This window comes from Apus apus, chromosome 14 (assembly GCF_020740795.1).
Source record: "Apus apus isolate bApuApu2 chromosome 14, bApuApu2.pri.cur, whole genome shotgun sequence".
In the NCBI taxonomy this organism is placed as follows: Eukaryota; Metazoa; Chordata; class Aves; order Apodiformes; family Apodidae; genus Apus; species Apus apus.
The window spans coordinates 8,602,379-8,624,748 of NC_067295.1; the positions used below are offsets into that span (position 1 = coordinate 8,602,379).

Sequence of the window (22,370 nt, forward strand, 5' to 3'; positions counted from 1 at the left end):
ATTGACATATGATTCATTTCTCTTTTGGCAGATTTGAGTGGGCAGGAATAAATGTTTTAGACCAGCAGTAATGAGAGTTTGGACATCATTCTGCAAAAGGAAAAAAAAAAAAGCCTGGTTGTGGTGAGAAAATGGCATAAAAATTCATTCTCCTCTCAAATTAAGTCATTTTTATACTAGAGGGAGTGTGTATTGCACTTGCCTTTTTAACTTTGTACCACGAGTGCAGTAAAAGGAGCTGTCAGCTTTGTATGTTCAAAATGGTACGTGCTCCACGGGTGGAGTGGCTTTGCTATGGCAGCTCTCTGCAATTTTTGATTCCCATCGCAGGGATAAGCCTGCAACATGGACTGCACTGTTGTTCCTACTGTGCTTTGGTTGGGAAGGAAAAGGGTGAAATGAGCCATGTTGGAGGGAACAGTGACAGGATCCTGTGCTGGGAGTTCATCCATCCTGCCGCCTTCCCGAGGAAGGTTCAGCAGCAGTGCAGCAGGCTCCTGGATTTTCACAATTCTTCCCCATGTGGCCTCGTCTCCTGACATTTTTTGCTCTTAACCTATGATTTGTTGTTGTATTTTGGCTTATGGCATTCTACCATCTTTCTTTCACTCTATATCTTTATTTTTTTTCCCAGGTCCATTTCAGTTGTGGGTTTTTTTTTCTTTCTTTCTTTTTCCAGTCTTTAAAGCTCCAACACTGATAAATTTTTCTTCTTGATAATTTTCTCTCCTTTATCCTTACCCTTCTCTTCTGCTTCCAGCTGTCATCTTGGTCACCTCATCCCTTATCCTCTGTGGTCTTCACTCCATGCCCTTTCTGCAGAAGACAGGGATGCTGTGGGGTTTATTTTGCTGAGGGTCTGTGAGCAGGATTTCCTGTGTGTAGGAATTCTTCTTCCCAAAGATCTTTGCACAGGAGAGACTTTCTCATGGCCATGCAAACTGATGCAAAGCCAGTTAGCTTTAGAAGGGATTTTTTTACTCTTTTTCACCTATACATCTACTTGGTGACTGTTATGTAGGTAATACTGTTCTTATCCAGTGGTAAGTATATATTTTTTTCAGGTTTTGGTCCTTAATAGCTCAGCTTTCCTGCAAAGATTTCTGTGTGCCACAGGATGCTGTAGAGAGCCTGTTAGAGCAAACTGTTCTGAACCATCAGTTTTCTAATGTGCCTGGAGGTACCATCACAGATAACCTTGAGGAGGAAAATCAGTCTGAAACTTCATTAGGAGCATTGCATAGATGTCTGTGCTACTGTAATGGGCTCTGCTTCCCATCGGGAAGGGTTTCAGCTGCACAATTTTGCTGATGTTGTAGCACTGCACAAGGAACAGTCTTGTGGGGGGGCTGCGAGGAAAGAACTGCCCTGATCCAAACAAGATGTGCAGATGGCATTCATTAAAACCTCCTCTTTCCTTGAGATAGCCTCTGTATTTCAGAGATGGCAGACAGGAGAAAAACTTCTTAGGTGTGTCTGGTTCAACCCTAAGGGTGGCTGCAGAAGGTTCTGGATGGCAGGCGAGCCCAGACGGCTGGCTGTGTCATACAGCTGCAGCGAGGAACAGCCAGGAGTGAAATGTTAATCAGACCTTCAGGAGAGCCTCAGACCTCCCGGACTTGGTGTCACTCCGGCACCTCATCAAACAGGAAATTGCTTTTCCAGGGTCATCTGGGATCTGAGCACAAATCAGCACATCATCAGCATAATAATGGCAACTAAAATGATGCCTTTGCATGGCAGTGCCAAGGGGCACCTTCTGTGAGCAAACTATTCCAGGCAAAACCAACAGCATTTTAGTTTCCTGACAAGAAGACCTAGGAAAAGTAAGGTTGAGGCACTTCCTTTCCCTATGGTGAACAACAGGGCAATGACATCTCTTGTGCAGAAGCCTCCTTGCACAGAATGTTCCAGGGTGCAGGTGAGCTCAGTGGGGCTGGAGGAGCACCTGGGCAGCCCTGCTGGCTCCTCTTTGGCCACTTGTCCCTTCCAGAGCCAAGTCTCCTGTCTGACCTGTAATGAGAAGGGTCACATTTCTCTTTCTCACAGTGCACCCCTCTGTGCTCCCTCTTTACCTCTGCTTTTTCTGCTGAGCCAGCAAGTCCACTGAGCCCCAGCTCTGTCTGCCCTGCCTTTGTCATCTCTGGCACAAACTGTGCCACCAGCAAGACTGTCAGACCAGCAGAGGGACAGTGAGGAGTGCCTGATGGCTGCTGGCCACTGGTGGCCACTGGTGCGTTTTCTCGAGTGCTTGACATCCCTTTGGGCACCGTGGCAGGAGCTGAAGCATGTTCCCTAGATGCTGGTGGCTAAGCTAGCAAGAATGCATATATAAGATCAGAGGCAGTTCAGTGCTGGGGTTAAGGGCATTGAAAAGGCTGAGTCACTTGTACAGGGAGGGGAACTATCCTGGGGTCTGGATTTCCTTCTGAAAACATCTTTTGTTGATCCTGCTGGTGCTCGGCCTTCAGCGGGGCTGCTGCTTTCTTGCTGGCTTTGAGCACACGTGTCCTGTCACGGCCTCTGTGAGTTGGATTCTATGTGCCTGCTTTTAAAATAATTAACAGAAATCAGGGCATGCTTGAAAAGCATTATGAGGCAAAAGGTGCTATTGAAATTTAGGAAGTTAGGCCTGGTCTGTGGCTCATTAAAGCAGGTGGTATTTTGTCTTCTGACTAGTGGATCACACTCAGAGTGGAACATTTGATGTCTCACCTCACTCCAATTTAAGCCCAGTTAGTAAAAAAGGTTTTTCTAGAGGTGCCAGTATCCCTGTGATGTTAGGTCCTATGGAAAATCAGGGATGCAGCTTTACTTTTACCTGTTGAAGGCTTGTGGGTTAGACAGCTCCTTCAATAACCTCTGCAGGGGTTACGGGATGTGGTGCCAGGAGGGTTCAGGTGGGGGCAGATGCCTGGCTCTCCTGCCTGTGCCTCTCAGGGTGTTACATACCCAGTCTGATATTGTCAGTGTGCAACGTGGGAAATTTTTTCTTTTAATGGAGCATAAATGTAAATGTGTCAGAAGCAGGGAGATCTGCCTTCCTTTGCTGAGCTTCCCTGCTCCTCCCTGACCCAGGGAAGCCCCTTTAATTCCTGCAGGTCTTGGATAAGGTCGACAGGTTCTACCAAGGGATGAATCCAGAACAAGTTACCCCAAATCTTAATGTGGATTTTTAGCACTCTAAGCTTGAGGTGTCTTGCAACATCCTAAATCCCTGCCCAGTGCCATCCTGTCTCCTGGTTGTGCCAGTTGTTTGGTATTTGCAGCTGGAGCTGTTTGATTGTCTCTTCCCAGCAGGTAATAACATCACTAATTAGTTTCCTAGTTTGTGCTGGCTAAATGTACCTGAATTTCTAGGAACTAAAAGCCTGCATGGAACCTGATGCAGCAGCAATTCCGAGTGGAAGTAGGACTGGTTATGTTAAAAATGTTGTTGATAAGTTATAAAAAATTATCTGGGGTCTAGGGGCACCTCGGGTGGATCCTGCTCTGGGTAGCACCATGGGTGCTGGGTTGCTTTGTTACTGTCCTGGTAATGGATTTAGAAGTCACTGACAGTTCCCAATGATAAAAGTATCTCCAGGCTGTTCCAGCCATAGACCCTGGGGGAGCAGTTTTGGGGAAAATCAAACCAAAGATGGTTATTTAAATTATATAGGTGTCATTTAAGTCACCATGGATATGAGAGACTCTTAGATACTTACATCGTTTAACCATTGGGCACAATGGTGCATGTAGATATGGCTTGACTTTGCAAGAGTCATGAGCATCATGTGCACATTGGGTCAGATTTGAGTTGGGAAATGCCTTTCTGGTGGAAAGAATGCTAAATACCTTGTATTGAATGGAGCTGGAGTGTGGGAGTTTGCAAAGCTTGACAGAAGAGGGGTGCCTCCTAAGTGAAGCAAAAATACTGTAACAACAGAAGAAAATGCAGGTGGTGAACGTGAGTGTTTGCTTTGTAATCACATACTGCCACAGCCCCAAGAGATGCTGTGAGTTTGAGGTGAGATGTTGGATGCTCTTTCTCACAGGGAAGAGGAGCTGTGGGCAAGGTCAGGCAGAAGTTGGGTCAGCTGGTGGTGGATGCTGCCAGGTTGGCTCTGGAGCTGGCCCCTGGGGTGACAGACCAAGTGAGGAGGGTACAGGGGTTTGCCTTAGGATCTGTGATGTAGATCCACACTTTTCACCCATGGGCTGAGTCAGGATGCAGCTGTGCTTGCAGCCTTCTCCCTGGTGCATGTATTTGCAGCCTTTGTGTGTGGTACTTGCCTCAGCCTTTGCTCATTAAATGTGCAGGGTTAAGCACACAGAGGCTGCTTTGCCAGCTCTTGAAACACAGAGACCTTAGATGTGAAACTGGGCAGCCTGTTGCCATATTTTCTGCAGAAAGCCAAAAAAAAGGATATTTGATTAAACTGAATTGTATTATGTAGCAACAGAGGTGCAGGACTTCCTCAGCCTGCCACCTGCTCCTGCATGCCAGGCACGTCCTGCTGCCTTCGGGAGTAGTTGACAGGAACGGGAGAGGAGACAAAGTGCCTCAGGGAGAACTTTAATGCCATTTCCTGACGTCAGCTTCAGTGCTGGCTCATGGGGTGAGGAGGCCAGTGCTGCCCTTGGCAGGAGATGCTCTCTCTGCCAGCTGGGCAAGAGCTGCTGTGCTGCTCCTGGCAGAGGGATGGGACTTGTCCCTCGGTGTCTCCTGGAGCTTGATCTGAGCCCTCTGGTTCTGCACTTGGTGGAAATGGTGCTTTTCTATTTGCAGCTGAATGGTTGTGAACTGGTTGGTTTTTCTGGCAGTCCTGGGCTCAGTTTCCCCAGCACCACTCGAAGCTTTGCTGGGAATGGTGCCTGGTACACTGGCCTGGCTGCTGATGAACCTGGTTCCTTGGTTTGATTCAGGCTGTGATGCTGTCTCAGAGCTTTTTGCTTTATTGTCTTCCCAGTCCTGTAGTCTCTTGTTTCTGTAATCTAGTATTTGGGGCATCAGTAAAGATATTTAAGCCTTTTTACTATGATTGCAATACTGCTGCAGCTCCTTTTCCTTTTGGGAATGGGCTGTGACCGACCCATCTAGGCTTGGTTTGGAACTGTTGCCTGTTGAGGATGAAGAACTAGCTCTGCACTCCTGCATGGACCTGAGACGAGGCAGATGGATTGATGCCCTTCCCAGGCTGGTGTGTTTTCAGTCTCCAGATTGTTGTTTCATTGCATGTATTTTGCATATGAGAATAAGCATCTCAGAGCCAGGTCATGCTTGGGGGGAGAGGTTATTTTAAGCTGTCACGTCTGAGGAGCAGTGATGTCAGTTCTCTTTAATTACTAGTTTTCAGCATCGTTAAGTAGAAGGAAAAGAAGTAATGATTGGACAGCTATATTGCTGTGGAGCTGTGGCTGAGGTGCAGCTGGGTGAACTGCAAGGGTACAGTTAAGCTGCAGTTTCTGAGTCGGACAGGCTGGATTCAGAGGGAATGTCTCCTCTGAATTGCCCTCCTGTGACCTGGATGCATTTACCATCTCGTGCCTGAGCTTCCCAAGTGGTTGATGAGGTCACTGGGGGCTGGGTAGAAAAGAGGATGTCTTCTCCAAAGGGTCTGTGTTTTGGATGTGAGATTGGCAAGATCAGAACCACGTGGAACTGTTCAAAATGGAGCAGGTGGAAATTGCTGACCTTGTATTCATTCCTCCCTACAGGTCCTCTTTGCACGACTACTGAAAGGCTGGTGAAGGATCAGCAATTAAAGAGTGATCTTACCTGGGGACAGTTCTTTCTTGTTCCTGCTCAGCAGGAGTTACCACCAGATGGTTCTTGGTTGCAGTTTAGAGCGTGACTAAAAATTATTTTTCAGGCACTTAGACAAATGAGATTTATTTAATTTCTCTTCCTGCTCTTCCCTTCCCCTCTGAGCTCTGTTCTGAATTTCCACACTCCCTTTTCCCTGCAGAACGAAGTGGAGCTGGGAGAGCTGCTGTTGTCACTGAACTACCTACCGAGTGCAGGGAGGCTGAATGTGGACATCATTAGAGCAAAACAGCTTCTTCAGACAGACATGAGCCAAGGTTCAGGTAAAGGGCAGTGCATTTCTCACATTACTCATGCACAGTTTATGTGTGTTTTTAAAGTACATCAGTAGTGAGGCTGCAATTTATGGGGGACCCAGGGGGTTTGGATGCTCAGTTCTTGTTAATACAAGGCTCTGGATATTCCTTTTATATATATATATAGCCAACAGTAACAGAAGTATTTGAAACACTTACCCTGAGATAAAATGGAGGGTGTGAATACCTTTGTCATATTTAAAGTAAAAATTTCTGGACCGAGGTGAAGTGGGGACCCAGGAGCTGGGTGGGGCAGCCCCTTGGGGGCTGTGCTGTGTTCTGCAGATGCTGCCTGTGCTGCTCGAGTGTTCCTGTTGCAGTGGTTCCACTCATGATATCTAGCTGCTCTGTGGATGGGGTGAAGTTTTTCCAGTGCCCGTGCATTGCTCCCTGCTGTTGCTGGGTGTGCAGGCTGGTAATTGCTTCACATGGATGTCTTCAGGTGTTTTTCCCATGTTCCCTGCCCCAGCCACTGCTGCTGCCAGATTATTGGCATTTTTCAGAAAGAACAGTATGCCTGGCCTCTGTCAAGGCTGCCATTAATTGGGGTTTTGGCAGGGAATGTTTTTAATTTGGCTGCCAAACTCTTGTCTCCTCTGCCAATCCCTGGGAGTGGCATGTCAGTCCCAGTCATTTCCAAACACCATTTTCCAGCATGGTCCATCCCTGAGGTCCCAACCTTCACAGGGTGGAATACTGACTCGGGACAGCTGCAATGCAGAGCTTGTGTTTTGTCTTTCTTCTCAGATCCCTTTGTGAAAATTCAGCTTGTTCATGGATTAAAATTAACAAAAACTAAGAAGACCTCCTGCATGCGGGGGACGATAGATCCCTTCTACAATGAGTCCTTCAGCTTCAAGGTTCCACAGGAAGAACTGGAGAATGCCAGCCTTGTGTTCACAGGTAAATGTGGTGGTGTTACCAGCTGTTCAAGGTTGTGGTTTCCTCCAAGGTGAACAAAGAAGCAGTTGTGGGTGTGCAGACAAGCCTGTGCAGGACTGTGCCTGTCCCAGTAGCCGCCCTGCAAGGGGTGACCATCACTGGGGTCTCCAAAGAAGTTTCATTAGCGCTCTGACCTCCGCAGAGGCTGTTCCCAGCGTTGCCACATGATGGCTGGAGCTGGCTGGGAGCACACCTCATCAGTCCCGTGCTTAACTGGTGCCATTGGGAACGCTTTTGTGTGGAGGAGGAGACATTAATTGCACTTCTCAGCAGCAACCAACTTGGGCATAAAGTCAAAAATTAGAAGAATGAAGGGGAAGTATTAAACGATCCCAGAGCCCAAGCACTGGCAAAGGTAACTTCTGGTACTTGACATACTTTGCTGGTGAGGTGGTGCAGCTATAGGTGTTGGACACTGATGTCACCTGTTCTGTGGGCAGGTTTATTCATGCCTGTGTTTCCATAGGGCTGGGTGCCAAGGCCTGCATGGCACAGCCAAGAAAGACCACAAGACAGACCATGCGGGCTGCAGGCCAGGAGTCCCACAGCTAACCCAGCTTGAGAACTTTGTCAGTGCTGGAGATACTTGGCTGGGGTAGGAGTTCTTCTTTTTGAACCATTTCTGAACCTCCTGTTTTTGTTCCCTGCATGGCAGCAGCCAGCAGGAGCTGGGAGCTGGGCGTGCTGCTGGGAGCAGGGCAGCAGAGCCTGGGATGGGTCCTGGCCGTGCTCTCGCAGCGCTGGGGCTGAGCTGAGGCCATGCACCTGCTGTGCTCATGGCTTTTTCTGCTGTTCCATGGCATGGAGGTCTTGGGCAGGGCTTGTAGGGACCCTGAGGAAGTGGTGGGGTTCCCTCCTATGCCATGGCTTGCCCCAGTCTGTGTGTGCTGTGGAGCTCCTGGTCCTCAGGCACTGTGAGGAGCTGGGTCAGACCTTCGTGCCCTCTGCAAGGGCAGAGGGGCTGGGCAGTGGGACCCACGCTCTTCTGCCTCACTGGGCTCTCATGCTTCCCGTTTTTTGGCAACTTTCCACCCATTACTCACAGTCTTTCAATGAAGAGAAGGGAATCTGCATCCAAAAGAACATATTGTGAAGTATTTTTAAATTTTATTTCTTACATGGCAGATACAGGTGTCAAAGCTGGTACAAGGAGCCTAATTCCAACCCATTCATTTGTTTCCAAACATGTTACAACAAAAGTGGTGCTGATGAGCAATTTAGATTTTGCCCTTCATGCTCAGAAATTTCCAAAGCAAAAAGTCTCTAATTGATCCCTGCTTTGCATTCACGTCACCGTGACTGTACCTTGCATGTGCAGTGATGAATTTGTTCTTGGAAGCTTCCGTCAGGTGATCTTGTGGCAGGAGTGAAAGACTCTTGTTTTCCCCTGTTCCCCATAGAAGAAGGAAAGACAAGCAGAGCAGCAGCTGACAAGGGTGAGGGGAACAGGCTGCTCCTCACTGCGGCTGTTAAAGTTAGTGTTAATGACTGGATGTCTGATTATGTTCTTCTGTGCAAAGGGATGTATTCTCATGTCAGTCAGTGAGAAGTTACCTGATTCATAATCATATGTAGTGCAGTCAGATTTCAATGGTGTGCCTTTTAAGTGTCAGAAATGTCACCTGCAGCTCCAAAGCTTGTTGCAAGGACCTTTGAATCAGGGCTCCTGCGTAGGCATCTCTAGTGTCACCAGAGTGAGGTGGCTCAGGGGATGTAGTGGTGGTGGTGAAGATGCTGAGCCATGTTTTGTGTTCACCTCAGTGATAGAGATGCTCTGGGTGCTGGTGGAAGCGTGTTTCCAGCAGGGAGTGCAGCACCAGCTGCTTCTTGTGTGCATCTGTGAGGTTTTAATAGAATTATTATCAGTGTGCAGCTTGGCTGAAGTTCTGGGCTGGGGATGGTGGCATTCCCCAGTAGCTGCCTTCCTGGATTGTTAGAATATTGCACAGCTTAAAAGCTTGTAAAGGGTTTTGGGATATTCTATTAAAAGATGAGAAAGAGCAAATGGTTGCCAGCATGGAGGAGCTATACCTAGCAACATGAGCATTTTTAAATTATTTTGCATCTTCACAAAGCAGGAGCATAAGCCACTTTTTTTTTTTTTTTAAATCTGCTTTTTTTGTTTAACTTGGAGTTTTTTTGGCTACAATGGTGGTTCCTTCTGTTGTGTGTTTTGTGAGAGTTGGTTTATTTTTTTTTTTTTTCAATCCACAGCTCTAGTCCATTAGGTCAGTTAATTAAATTTGTTGTTGAGTCAAAGTCCAAATGAAAAGGAAAATAATCCTGCTTGAAAGATGGGTGATGATACTTTACTTGGAGAGAGAGCTGTAAAAGCAGTCATGGGAGCCAGAAGTGAGTGTTATCTTCAATAATTTAAAGGAACCTTATTTGTGGCTTCATATTTTGGGCCCAGTCTGCAGCTGTCTTTACATTGGCCTGGCTTCACTGGAAAGCAGTGGAGTGGTGCCAGTCCCTATCAACTGAGGCTCCCGGCTCCCTCTGGGTGGCTGGTACACACTGCAGAGTGAGGCACTGTCTAGGCAAAGTAAGATTAAATTTTTTTTTTTTTTCCCTCTGTGTTTTTTGCTCCTGTGCACCTCGGATCCAGCTGCCTGGGTTCAGTGCACTGTGGTAAGACGTCATGCAGCATTTGCTGTGACTTTAGCAAGGGCTGTGTCTGGAAACCCTGCAAATGGACAGTGTAATGTCCAGTTCTGTTCCCTGCTTTCCTGGTGGTGCCCTGGAGAGCTGGACTTTGGACCAAATGCAGGGTTGAAGTGCAGCTGGACCAGGAGAGGGGCAGTGGATGCCTCCAAGATGAGGTGCACAGGCTGAGCTCTGTGTTAGCCAAGATATGGGGCGTTTGGGCTGGTTCTTAGATCTTTCCTCCATCTTAGTCATACTAGGATTCAACACTGTACATTACTGGCATTTACAGACCTAAATGCTTCTCCTTCCATATTGGTGCAGGACACCTGGTACAAGCTGTCTTTTGCATCCCCCTCTGTTCTTGCCTCAGATGCTTATTGGAGCTGTCACTAACTCACATGTCTCAGGTTAGTGCCTACAATAAGGTAGGATGAGCTCAGGTGGAGGTGTGCTCACCAGGAGGAGTCATCCAGGGTCAGGATCACTGCTGCAAGTATTGTCTGTCCACAGCTTCTCACCAAAAGAGGATAAATCAGGAAAGCAGCAGACACTCATAACAAGTCAAATGTCCCAACTGAAAAAAGATGGTGGGTGAGTGTGGGAAACTGTTCTTTTCTTCCCCACATAGTGGGGAAGTGAGGAAACAAAGAAGATGTCTGATTTTCATTTACTCCAACAAACGTGTTGGAGTTATTCATATACATATGGAAACAGGAATACTCCTTTTGTTGGCTCTTTTTTCCACTTTTTGTTTTTTAGCAACTTGACATGCATCCCCCCTGTGCCATCTCCTGCTCCAGTGCAAGCAAGTCCTGCGTTCACCTCTCGCAGAGAAATGGGGCAGGCTTTAAAAGACAATATGTTCTCCTAACCACATACACCTATGAACAAAAGTGTTAATTATTCTTTGTCCCATGGTCAGGGGAAGGTGGAGTTTGGCCCTGGCAACAGGGCTGTCAGCCACTGCCTGAGGTAATTTCCAAGCAGAAAAAAAGTGTATTTGAGGTGCAACCACAGCTTCTCTAGGTGGGAGGGCTGGGTGCAGGGCACCTGGGGACACTGTGCTCTCCTGCTGGTGGATCTTGGGCAGGCTGTCCTCTAAATCCCAGCTTCAGAAAGCCTGGGCTGCACAGCACGAGGGGAGGTGACACCTGAAATCCGAGCACTCTGGTATTTTGTTAATGATTATAATGTTGTTAATAACAATCCCTGGTAATGCTGTTTGCGTTGCAGTAAAGCCCAGATGGCCCAATAAAAAACATCAGAACTCCAGAGCAAACCACATCTTGGTGACTCGTTAACATATTTTGTTCACTTACCATAAAAAATAAAATTTTCAGTGCTCATAGTTAGGGAATATGTCTCCCCATGGTCCTGTGGTGACTGTGTATGTCTCCTCCATCTAAATAAACTCTTGTGTGTGTTTACATGACAGGATTTTTAGGGCTTGTGAAGCAAGCAGGGTCCCCAAAGAAGGAGGAATCCTTTTGATGCTCTGGGTACCATCTGTGCAAAGGGATGCCCAGCTGGAGCTTGGACAGTCATGAGGGCTGATGGAGTTTGATGGGGAGCAGTGGTGGGGTTTGTCTCACCACACTGTTCCCTGTGAACAGTGGCGATGGCTCCAGCAGGACAGGATGATCTGCCTAGGGAAAGGAAGGGGGCTGGGGCAGGGTTTGCTTGCTGATGGAGAGATTGGCCTCAGTACATGCATGACAGCTGGTGAGATCTTCACCAGAAGTACTGGCTGAGGACACAGCTCACTGGCACTCTCTTCTGAACCATTTGTAGGATTTTATATGATTCTCTTAACTTTTCAGTATGTTTTAAAAATGGGCCCTGTCTCTGTTTTCTGTAGAGATGTAGGACCAATTTTTTAATATTATTGCTTTCTTTTTTTAAGTATTTGAGTTCCTGGGGGAGCTGAACAGTGAGACTTTGCACACCCACACCTGTGGCTGCACTGGCTGCAGCAGAGGGACAGTGCCAGTGCTATCAGGTGTCTCCATGCGCCCTGTGCTGTGATAGTGCATGTCTTCAGACCCCTGGATTGTTTTGATACTTTATCCCAGGGCTCTGATTAACTTCCAGATTATTTGATTAAAATAACAGATTGCTGTTCAATAGCAATATACCTGGTTCCTCTGTTGGCTCGTTTTCCCTTTCCCTTGGCCTTTGGGAGAATTTAAGGACCATTTAATAACGTTTGAATTTTTAGAGAGGGAAAGACATAATAGCTGGTGTGTGCTGCTAGTGGTGCAGTTCTGGGTAGTTTAGGTTGGTTTGCTTTCACTGAAATACTTTCTTTTTGAAGAAATGCTGCCTGTTTGAGCATATTCATTCCTTTAGTAGCATTACAGCTTGAGAGGAGAGGAACTGGGTCTTCCTTGAAATCCTGAATTCATGTTGGAGGTGGATGTTTCAGGATCTTTCTGTACCTGGGATAAATGGTCACTAATGGCACAGGCAGCCTTGGTGAGCACAGCTCTGGCCTGTTATCACCCTTCACTCCCAGGTATGTTGTAGATGCTCTGGTGCAGACCAGGTTGGTTTTGTATCTTGTCTAAAGAGATTTCTTGGATGTTCAATAGAAAATGTTTTGGGGTGCTCTTGATTCTTATGACAGAGTTTCTGGGGCAGCTGGTGGTGGTGGAGACTGGGGGGAGGAGAGCAGCCCTGACCTGGCAGAATAGGCTGTTTGGAGATGGGCCAAAGCTGAAGGTGGCCATCAACTCCAGACCTGGCCTTCCAGGTGAGTCCCAGAGGGACAAACTGTTGAGCCAACAGCTTATAGCTTACAGACCCACACTTACCCATTGCAGCTGGAAATAAAACTTACTAGGATTCATTCTGGGTGAGTCTTAAAGTTGAGCCTCCAGGTACTTGAGTTCTGGTTGAGTATAAGATGGCTGAAACTCCTTAGAACTCTTTGTTTTCCCCCTGTCAGCTCCTGTGGCCAGACTTCTGTGGTATAGACACTGGAGACAAGGTGATGCTTTTGGTATTTGCTTTTGTACTACAGGAGATTTATAAGAGTCCCATGAATGGGATGTAGTGATGGTGAGGCTTTTCAATTTTATTCTTTTAATTAACAGGCGGATTTCCACATGTCCCAATTAGCTGAGCAGGTCGAAGGCTGGTAATGATTTTGTCCTCAGGCTTCTCCAGAAATACACCTGAATTTTGATTTGCCTGGCTGTGTGAAAGCATGACCTTCAGATGCATGCATCATCTTCAGGTGCCTGTTTGCAGGGATGGGGTCATTTTGACGTGCTGCTTTAGGTGCTCATCCCTCCTTTCTCCTATTGGTATTTCTTTCCCCCAAACGATATTCAGGCAGTTTGTCTTTTGCACACATACATGAGGAAAAAATATGTGAGGCAAATGAAACTGTTTGTTTTTTTTTTCCCCCTCCTGGAACACAGGAGAAAAAAGTGATTTCTGTTTTGAAATGCTATCATATTGGGCACTGTAACATCTCTTAGAGGGATAGATAATTAGGCAACTTGGTGCTAGAAAATTGTTTCTTGTTGTCTATTAGATGTGTGTTTTTGAAGCATTGGCCTGTCTGTATATTCCATGTATCTGGAGCTCAGAAGCAGAATCTAATCTCTGCTTAAACCTGTGTAATCCTATCTTAGCCAAAGGGGAAAAAAAGAAAAAAACATTGATGTCAGCACTGGGTTTTCTGGGGATTTATACCTGTTTAATTTAGATCAGAATTTGGCCTTTGTGTCTGGCATTATAAAATATTTCATGTATTTATGCACCAGACACCATATGGTCTGTGCTTGGGTCTGGGGAGAGCAGAGTGCTCCTGACCTCTGCTCCTGCCATCCCTGCTGCTTTGCTCCGGGTCCTGTGGCCACGTGAGGTGACCCAGCAGGTCTTGTAAGGACATCTCCAGCTCTTGGGGTGCTGGGAGAGGCATCTGGGGAGATGTGCTGGCAGCAGGAGACCTTGACCTCCTGGAGACTACCCTGCCTGGCAGAGACTCTCTGCAAGGTGTAGGCTGCACAGGCTTCCAAAGCCTTCTGAGAAGAGGAAGGTCTCCATTGCTTTCCATCTTCCAGGTCCCTGTCTGTGGCTTCCCGGTCCCCACAACAGGTGCTGTTTGTCAGCCTGGAGCAGTGGCAGCAGAGCAGGCAGTGAGGGTGGGTTGGAGATGCCGAGGAGGGTCCTGCAGACCCAGCCTGGCTCAGGGTCCCTCAGGGAAGATGCTCTGGGATGGATTTGGCTTTTTGCGGCAGACTTGCTGCTTTAACAAGGAGGAGTGAACGCTGTTAGTCCTGGTGAGAGCAACAAGATGCTGATGCTTCCTGAGCCAATCTGTTGCTTGCTTAGAAGGCAAAATTAGATTCTTCAAGTGGACTGACTTAGATAATGATCATACCTCAATGCAGACATGGCAGAAACTGCTTGTCCTGGAGCTCTCTGGAATTTTTGGGCATCTTTTTCTCCTAGAGAAAGGAGCAAACTCTGCTCTCTCCACGCTGATTGTCAGTCCTTGCTCATTTTGCCAAGCCCATTAATTTAAGCAGTGTCATGCCTCTCTCGACCTTGGAGGTTCATCTTGTCTGGCTCATGCTGTGGTGAAAGAAATTGTTCAAACGTCTCACAAAACCATAATCTTTCTGTGCATCAAATGAGGAAAAACCTCGGTGACAGTCGCCGCTCTGGGTGGTGGAGCAGTGTCTGGAGATGAAATGCCTGTGCCTGGCCCTGTGGTTGTTGGAGGACACGTGTGAACGTGCCTGTAGAGGCTGCCTGTACCTGTAGGGGCTGCCTGTCCCAGGCAGGCTACCTGTCCCACGGTGCCCTCTCTGTCCTCCTGTGCCTGCACTGCATGGCGTTGGGATTGAAGTCTGTTCCTGTGGGATGTATGAATGGGCACGGAGCCCTTCATGTGCTTTGTTGGATCTGGGGTTCACAGCGTGGAGAATTGAGATGAAATTTAAAAAAGGAAAAAAGAGAGGAATTAGTTATGGGAAAAGCTGCAGGTTCTTTTCAGTATCTGCTAGGCTGTTGCAGTAGGTGCATCCAGTCGCTATTCCAGTTCTTCCTGATGAGATAATTTCATGAGGTGGCCTCCCTGTGTGTCCTCAAGGCCTCTCCAAAACACCCTTGTGCATTTGTGTTTCCTCTTCTTTCTCCTACAGGACTTTCCCTGTCTGAGGCCAGATCCCAGTCAGCCAAATGCCCAGCACCAGGTGTATCCACAAGGTCCCCAGCCCAGTCTGCCTCAGCCAGAGCACAGGGGCTGCCCTGGTGGGAGGTGCTGGAGGGAAAATGCTTTTCCAAAGACAATTTCCTTGGTGAGGTGGCATTCTCCCACGTGGGGCAGCAGCAGGGTGCTGGAGCATGGCAGGGCTGTGCATGGCCAGGATGTGACCATGTGCACAAGTGATTCCGGTTCCCTCTGGAGCTGGGCAGGCTCAGACACTTCAGGGAGCAACCTCATGGAGGAGATGCTGGGAAGTGAATTTTATGTGCACATCAGAGCCTGATGGAGATTAAATTGATAAAAGTGAAACCACTGCATCTTCTTCCGTGCTTTTGTGTCCTCTCTACTTAATATTACAGGCCGCACTCAAGGAGCAAGGGGCAGAATTTGATCCATTCCTGTGACCTTTGCAGCATACATCATTAGTCCTGCTGCTGCCTGCTCCGAGCAGCACCCTCTTTGTGCTAAACAGCTTTTTAATATTGATGTCAAGCAGTTCAGAAGTAGTTCTCAGACCTGCTTAACCTGGCAGTTCAGCCCCACTGGCTGGTGGCTGAGCTCAGCAGCCAGCACAGAAAGGCTGGGCACTGGTTTCTACCCGCAAAGGATGGGGGACAATGTGTTGCCTGCCTCAGTGGTGCAAGTAGGGGCAATTGGGCAGTTTTGGAGACCTGGGGCTAAAGTGGGGAAGTGCAGGGTCAGTACTACCAGGATTGTGGTTCCTGCCAGACCCCATGGTCTCATGAGACCTGTGCCCCCAGGGACGCTCTGCTGCTCAGTGGTGCAGCCCTGGACACGTGTTTGCCTTTTCTCCCTTTTCCCCTGGTTTGGCTGTAACCCGAGGATGCATCTGGGCATGGTGTGCAGTGTGGCAGCAGGAGCAGGAGCTGATGGCTGAAGGTTTCTGGGTAGGGGTTTTGCAGCTCACAGCACAATGTGTGGCTGCAGGGGTACAGGGGCATCTCTGGGCCACCGGGCCAGGTGTGCTGGCTGTCAGGTGGAACTTTTACAGACTGTGGCAACAGCAACTGCAGGTGTATAATAGTGGGTGGGATTTTTTAAAATTACTTTCATGTTTGATGATTGACCCAGGCAGCCAATATTCTCCCCTTAGCCAAGCTATAAAAAGTCAGCAGTATTTTTGCTCTCTAGTATTGAGGATTGAACAGCTTTATTCTGTAGTGGAAAGGAAAAGGGCAAGGCCCTCTAATTCCTTGGGGGTTTCTTCCACTGGTGGCTGAGCTGGGCAGTGCCCCTGCAGGCTCTGTGATGGTGCTGGCTGGCTCATTGTGCTGCAGGAGGGGTGCAGGTGTGCACCAAGGGGTGCTCCATTATTGAAGACCTTGTCAAATATGCGGGATGCAACCAACTTGCATTAAAACAAAACAAAACAAACCACAAAACAAACCAAAAACAAAATGAAAAAACCCCCAAACAACCACAAACAACCAAAAAACCCACCATAATTTTGGTGGCAGTTTGTTGGAGGAGGGGTGGTGGTGTGCTGTAAATAAGCTAATGGCAAACTAGTATAAACCGGGGGCAGATGTTTCTGCTTGCTGTCTGGCCTGAGTAAGAAGGCAAATGAAAAACAGAGGCACATTCCTGCTTGTTATTTTTCTTCTCTCAGAGTTAAATGATTTTAATTGCATTGCCTATAACTGATGTAGGTGACTGGCAAAGAGTTAAATGATTTGTGTTGGAGTTCCCACCCACTCCAGTGGCTGAGATTTCTCTGCTGGTGATGGGGAAGCTGCAGGAGAAGCAAAACTGCTCCGGGTGCTGCAGGCGGCAGCAGAGGTGCAGCGTGGCCCTGACTGCTGGACACATCTGGCAGAAGGTTTACAGGAGATGCAGGGGGTTTGAGACCCCAGCTGAGCAGGGTGGTTCAATGTAAAGCTTTGTCCCCCATTGCATAAACGGTACTGATAGCCTTGAAATTAGCTTAAGGAAACTTGCTGGATTAGTGCTCCTTCCTGGTCCCTTCAAAGCTGCTCATATGTTCAAAGGTTGAATTAATATTTGAAGTGCCAGCTTAAATTCTACTATTGCACGTAAATCATAACTCAGGAATACTTTGCAGTCATGCTCTTCACAGGCACTTGGCTTGCAAGTCTCAGTGGAGAGGCAAAGGGAAGATAACCAGCATTTTGGCTGGATCTGGGACCAGGGCTGTTGCCTCCCAGGCAACCTCATGGATCAGAGGCAAGTGCCAGATTATGTAGCGACAGGCAGAACTTTCAGGTGGTAAAAAGGAGTTCCACATGACTGAGGTTGGCAGAAGACATGGGAAAGCTCAGGCTGGAGTTGCATCTGGAGCCAAACATTGGAGCAGCAAGTCCCATCCCCTCCCCTGCAATCACTGCGCCCGAGGTGCAGCTCTGGGCTCTGCAGTGCCTGGAATCAGCCCCCCGGGGTGCCACTCAGCCACCCCTCCTGTGCAGGAGCCCTGCACTGGGCATGGAAACACTAAAGAAGTTTTGTGTAGCACTCAGGCCCCCATCAGTTTGATAATAATAATTTAGGAGCGATGCATCAATAAGTATATAATATAAAAGGGTTTTATTTATGTCACATTGCTTGTCCTCAAGAATTCAGTCCTTTTAATGGACATGAGCAAAACAAATTTTCTTCCGTATTTCTACATTTCTATTATAAAGAGTTGTGGTTTTTTTCAAGCAGCCTTTCTGTTTCCAAATGCAGCCCTCAGTAAAGAGCAGCTGTAGAAGGAATTGGTCTGACCTCTGCTTCCTTAATAGCTTTTTGCTCTATGTTGGCCTGGAAATGGATGTTGCTATTGTGTAAATTACTGCAATGGTGGAAAAGAGATAATGAGATCAGGTGTGTAAAGTTGTCAGGTAAATAGGTTTCTTAAATGGAAATCAGTGTCTACCTGTCCATAACCAGAGTCTGTGTCGGTTTGAAAACCCCAAATTACAATTACCTCATTTTCTTCTTCTGAGCAGCTCCACAGAGCTGTTTTGTGTGGCCAAGAGTAGATTTAATCTAAAATTTGCTGTGAGCTCCTTTCAGACTCTGGAAGAGCATGCTCAGACATGGGGTGACACAGCTCTGTCCACCTGTACTGTAACCTGGGCTCAGCGTGGTGCAGTGCCCAGCTGCTGTCTGATGGACTGGGCTATGGGGGCTTCTCCACCTCTGCCTCTTGTGGAAGAAGCTGAAAGGGGAGAGCAGGAGCTTTTTTTCTCCTGAGGCTGAAGTCACGAGCGAGTGTGGAGTTGGCCCCGCTGCAGGTGGGCCTAGAGCTATGGTACGTGGGTCGCTGCACTGCTTGTGTATGCAAAAAGCTGAGGAAATGATTCCTCACCTGTAGGAGAAGAGATGTGGTCGCTGCAGCAGAGGAAGGGACAGGGGGAGGTGCTTCCCCTCCCCGTGCCAGGATGGGGCCACGGAGCAGAAGGGCTCCAGCCGGTGCAGCCAGAGCCAGCAGCACAGCCAGCCTTTGCTTCCAGCTTCTCACCACCGCCTGTGGGCTCCTACAGCTTTCCTTTCCCAGTTGTTCTTGGAAGAGCTGGTGATGACAACAGGGAACACTGCACTCCTGAATGTGAGGAAAGAAAAGGGCTTATTTTCACAACACTAACTTCGTCTTCTCCTGCGTCAGGCAAATGCAACATCTCCCTGCACCTCAACCATCAGCAAATTTGCTCAGCAAATATTGGCCATTTAAAGAGCAGAACAAAGCAATTAGCCTCCGAGAAAGGTATATCCTTGAGTTTTAAGGGCTTGTGGACTGATGAGTGAAGCTGAATTGTTGGCACACAAAGATCTCTCATCTTTTGAGAAAGCTGCTGTTGTTAAGCTGCGAGTTTGTAAACCTGAGTTGGAATCTAGTGCCACCTCTTATTTTCTGTGTGGGAGTAAGCATTTGGCCTTGGAAAATGTACTCCCTGTTCTTCAGCAATAGGTCTACCTGTGTGCTATCTAAACCAGTTAATAATGATAGAAAAAACAACACTTGTATAATTAGCCCATTAATGCCCTAAAGAAATCAACATGCTAATTACTCAACACAATGAGATTAGCAGGATGCTTTGTAAGAATTCAAAATAATCAGATCAACAGCAAAATTACAGGTCTGCTTAGTTAGCACACCTACTCAGCTTACAATTCTGACATGGGTTATTTTTTAAAAATTGGTATGCCTGGGGTACTTCCCCACTGTTAATTTATGCTATGATTAATTGGTGACCTTTAAGACTTACGGGTTTAAATTACTTGCTATTGTCTCCCAGGATTAGGCTTTATCTTCTTTCATTCTTGACAGAAAGAATGGGGAAAAATGGAAAAAAGTAGTCCTCCAAAAAATTAGGGAGACATTTGGTTTGGGGTTACTTTTATATGATTTTATCACAATATTTGTTTTCTGTAGGATAATAAGTCATAGCAGGACACGTAGCACAGCCATGCTAGCTACACTTGTGATCCATTGCCTTGTAGGAGAACTTGTTAATAACTCTGTCAGGCTGTGTACTAGTTGGAGATGGATGGTTTAAAATTCTTCACTGCATCCTCAAAAGGTGGCCTTTCCAAATAACACCAGCCTGGCCTCTTGACAGGAGCACTTCCTCGGCAGCACATTGCAGAGAGTTGATGGCATCACCCCTAGATGAGTGATGGCATGGAGCAGGAGGGATGCAGTCTTCCTAACAGGGAAACGTACCCCCAATTCATTTTAAACTGTAGTTTCAAGCTAGATGTGCAGTGCTCTGAGCTGCTGTGTAATTTTTTTATAGTGCAATTGTTTGGAGAAATGATAGGGACGTTTGAAGGTTTGCTGTTACCAAAAATAGCCCTAGGTGATTTGATGTGGACAAGTATCTCTGCCCATAAACTGTGTGTGTCAGAGCTGTCAGAAGGTATAAAATGAGTTGTAACCTTGTGCAGCTTTATTTTGGGACCTTGCTGGCAGGTGGCACCTGAGTCACCCAGAGCAAAACGCGGTGGTGGTGCAGCAGGTAGGAACCAGCCTCTGCAGAGCAGATGGTGGAGATACTGAGTAGCATGTTAAAATAATAGTAATCAGTCACTGGGTATATTATAATAGGAAATACAGAGCCTTGACTAAGATGTGTGGCTAAAAGGGAGGATTCCCAGCAGGCCGGGGGGGGGTGGTGCTGCTGGCTGGTTGGTGGTGGCAGCGCCCGGCCCCGTGCCAGGCTGTGCCCCTTTGAACCTGCTCTTGCTGCACAAGCCTGGGTGGATTTGGATCTCCTGCAGCCATTTGTCCTTAAAAATCCTCCTCTTTCATGAGGAAATGTTTTTTAATCCTTAATATTCTACCCAGTCCCTGTGGATACCTTGGCTTCAGCATGCACACACAGACTTCTTGTTCAACTTTCTAATGAGCTGAGGCAGGGCTTCAGTTTGCAGAACACAAAGTGCCTTTGCTCCTGTCTGGTGGGAGCCTGTGGCCTTTCCCAGGATCAGGCCCATCATTAGAGTTTGCTGCTGTCTGCAATCTTTTGTTCCAGGAGACTGGACTAATCCAAAGGATGGAGTGTTGGGTTGATGTCTCTCCCTCGGTTGCTTTCCTGGACTTCTAACAAGCAGCTGCAGCGATAATTATGGAAAATTGTTTCTGTATAAACACTCCAGTGAGCCTGTACATGTGTGATTCCTGTCTCTGAGTTGGGAAGGCTATTGATCAGCACAGGAATGGTTCATCACACTCTGTTTGGAAGAGGACAGTTTAAGATGCTGCTTCTTCATTTACCCAGGCATGGGCTGCTTGTCTGCTTACATCATTTCATGGTCCCCAGGCAGAACTTTTGGTGTTTCTTTACACAATGTAATTCTTCTTTAAGGGCAGGTTGGATGGGGCTTGGAGCAACCTGGTCTAGTGGGAGGTGTCCCTGCCTGTGGCAGGGGGGTTGGAACTAGATGACTAGATGAGCTTTAATGTCTCTTCCAACCCAAACCATTCTGTGATTCTAAGAGTCGACTTTGCCTGTTCTTGCTAAATATCATGATAACTGTGGGTTTGTGTCCTGTTTATTTGAATTGTATTTCAATTTGTAGTACAATTTTATTCCTTCCAAACTCCTGATTTGGTCTCATAACATTTTTGGGGTGCTGAGTTACAGACTAAAACCATTCGTGTCCAGCCTGGGGACATCGGCAGGATGTTTGGCTCTGCAGGGGCAGGGCTCTGGGTGGATGAGTGACGCTTATTGCCTTGACCAGTGTCTGTTTCTGCTCTCCCCAGTGTACGGGCACAACGTGAAGAGCAGCAACGACTTCATCGGGAGGATCGTGATCGGGCAGTACTCGACGGGCGCCCCCGAGTCCAACCACTGGCGCCGGATGCTCAGCGCGCACCGCACGGCCGTGGAGCAGTGGCACAGCCTGCGGTCCCGGGAGGAGTGCGACCGTGTCTCTCCAGCGTCCCTGGAGGTCACATGAGGTGTGGGACCAACAGCAGCCAGACCAAGCAGGTGGGCGAGGAAGAAAAAACAAACCACCTACCGAAACCACCCCACCACACACCCTACACGCACCCCACAGCAGCTCCGTTGGATTGAAGCGGCTGCCGGCGCCCAACTGGACATGCTGGCCTCTGTGAACCATGTCCCACCACGTCCCGGCTGTTCCCCTGGGGCCACTGGTGTCCTGGCTGGCCAGACCTCTGGCTGTTGGCATCCGGTGCGGTGGAGCCCGTGGGCTGTGCACGGAGCTGCCACGGGACATGCTGAGCTGGTGGAAGAGTTGGGAGTTGCCTCCACTGTCCTTCCAGTCCAAATCCATGGCTCATCCTCTCGGAGATATAAGTACCCGTGTGCTCTCGTTGGTGAACGTGGTAATTAGGCTAGAATATCTTTTTAAATGGTAGAGGCTGTGGTGAAATCAATTCTGACTCCAGTTTTGTCCTTGTACTAGTTTTAACAGAATTAAGCTCCTGTTAGTACGTACGTGTGCGTTTGTGTGCCGGGGCACACGCCTGCCTATGGCTGTGCAGCCTGTGTCAAACAGACCCTGTGTCATGGCAGTGCTGAGACCTGCCGCCCTCGATAGCAGTCTGTGTGTGTCCCGTAGATTCCGTGGTGATAGAGCAAAGTAAACCTTGCCAGTAGCATTTGTACTGGGAAAGCCAGCTCCTGCCCTTTCAAACCTGTGCTGTAAAAGGAACCTGCTGCGGGGACTTTTGCAGGTGAGAAGGCCCAGGATAAACAACTTCAGTTCTCTCGCAGGCTGCAGTGGCTCTTTCTGTGTGTTGTGTGTGTTAACCCAGGTAGTTTTCCAGGTCACCAGGTGAACTTAGCTACGGTCAAGCTGTCCTGTTGGTTGCTTCTGTACATTTTATTTTTTAACAGCATATTGTCTGGTATGATGCAGATTGTATATTTATTGAAAATAAAATTCTATTTAATTGTGCCATGGAGAACAGGGGTGATACTTGTTAGCAGAATTCAGCTTTGTGTTGAGTTCC

General features: G+C 47.7%; 1 protein-coding gene across 1 annotated transcript in view; it reads left to right on the top strand.

Moving 5' to 3' along the window:
- The window catches only part of SYT17 (synaptotagmin 17), a 37,314-nt gene extending 14,999 nt beyond the window's left edge, over positions 1 to 22,315 (top strand). The window contains exons 6-8 of the mRNA XM_051631701.1: positions 5,952 to 6,072; positions 6,853 to 7,008; positions 21,150 to 22,315. Coding sequence (XP_051487661.1) covers positions 5,952 to 6,072; positions 6,853 to 7,008; positions 21,150 to 21,346 — 474 coding nt within the window. The 3' untranslated portion in view covers positions 21,347 to 22,315. The remainder of the gene's footprint in view (positions 1 to 5,951; positions 6,073 to 6,852; positions 7,009 to 21,149) is intronic.
- The last annotated feature ends 55 nt before the right edge of the window (positions 22,316 to 22,370 follow it).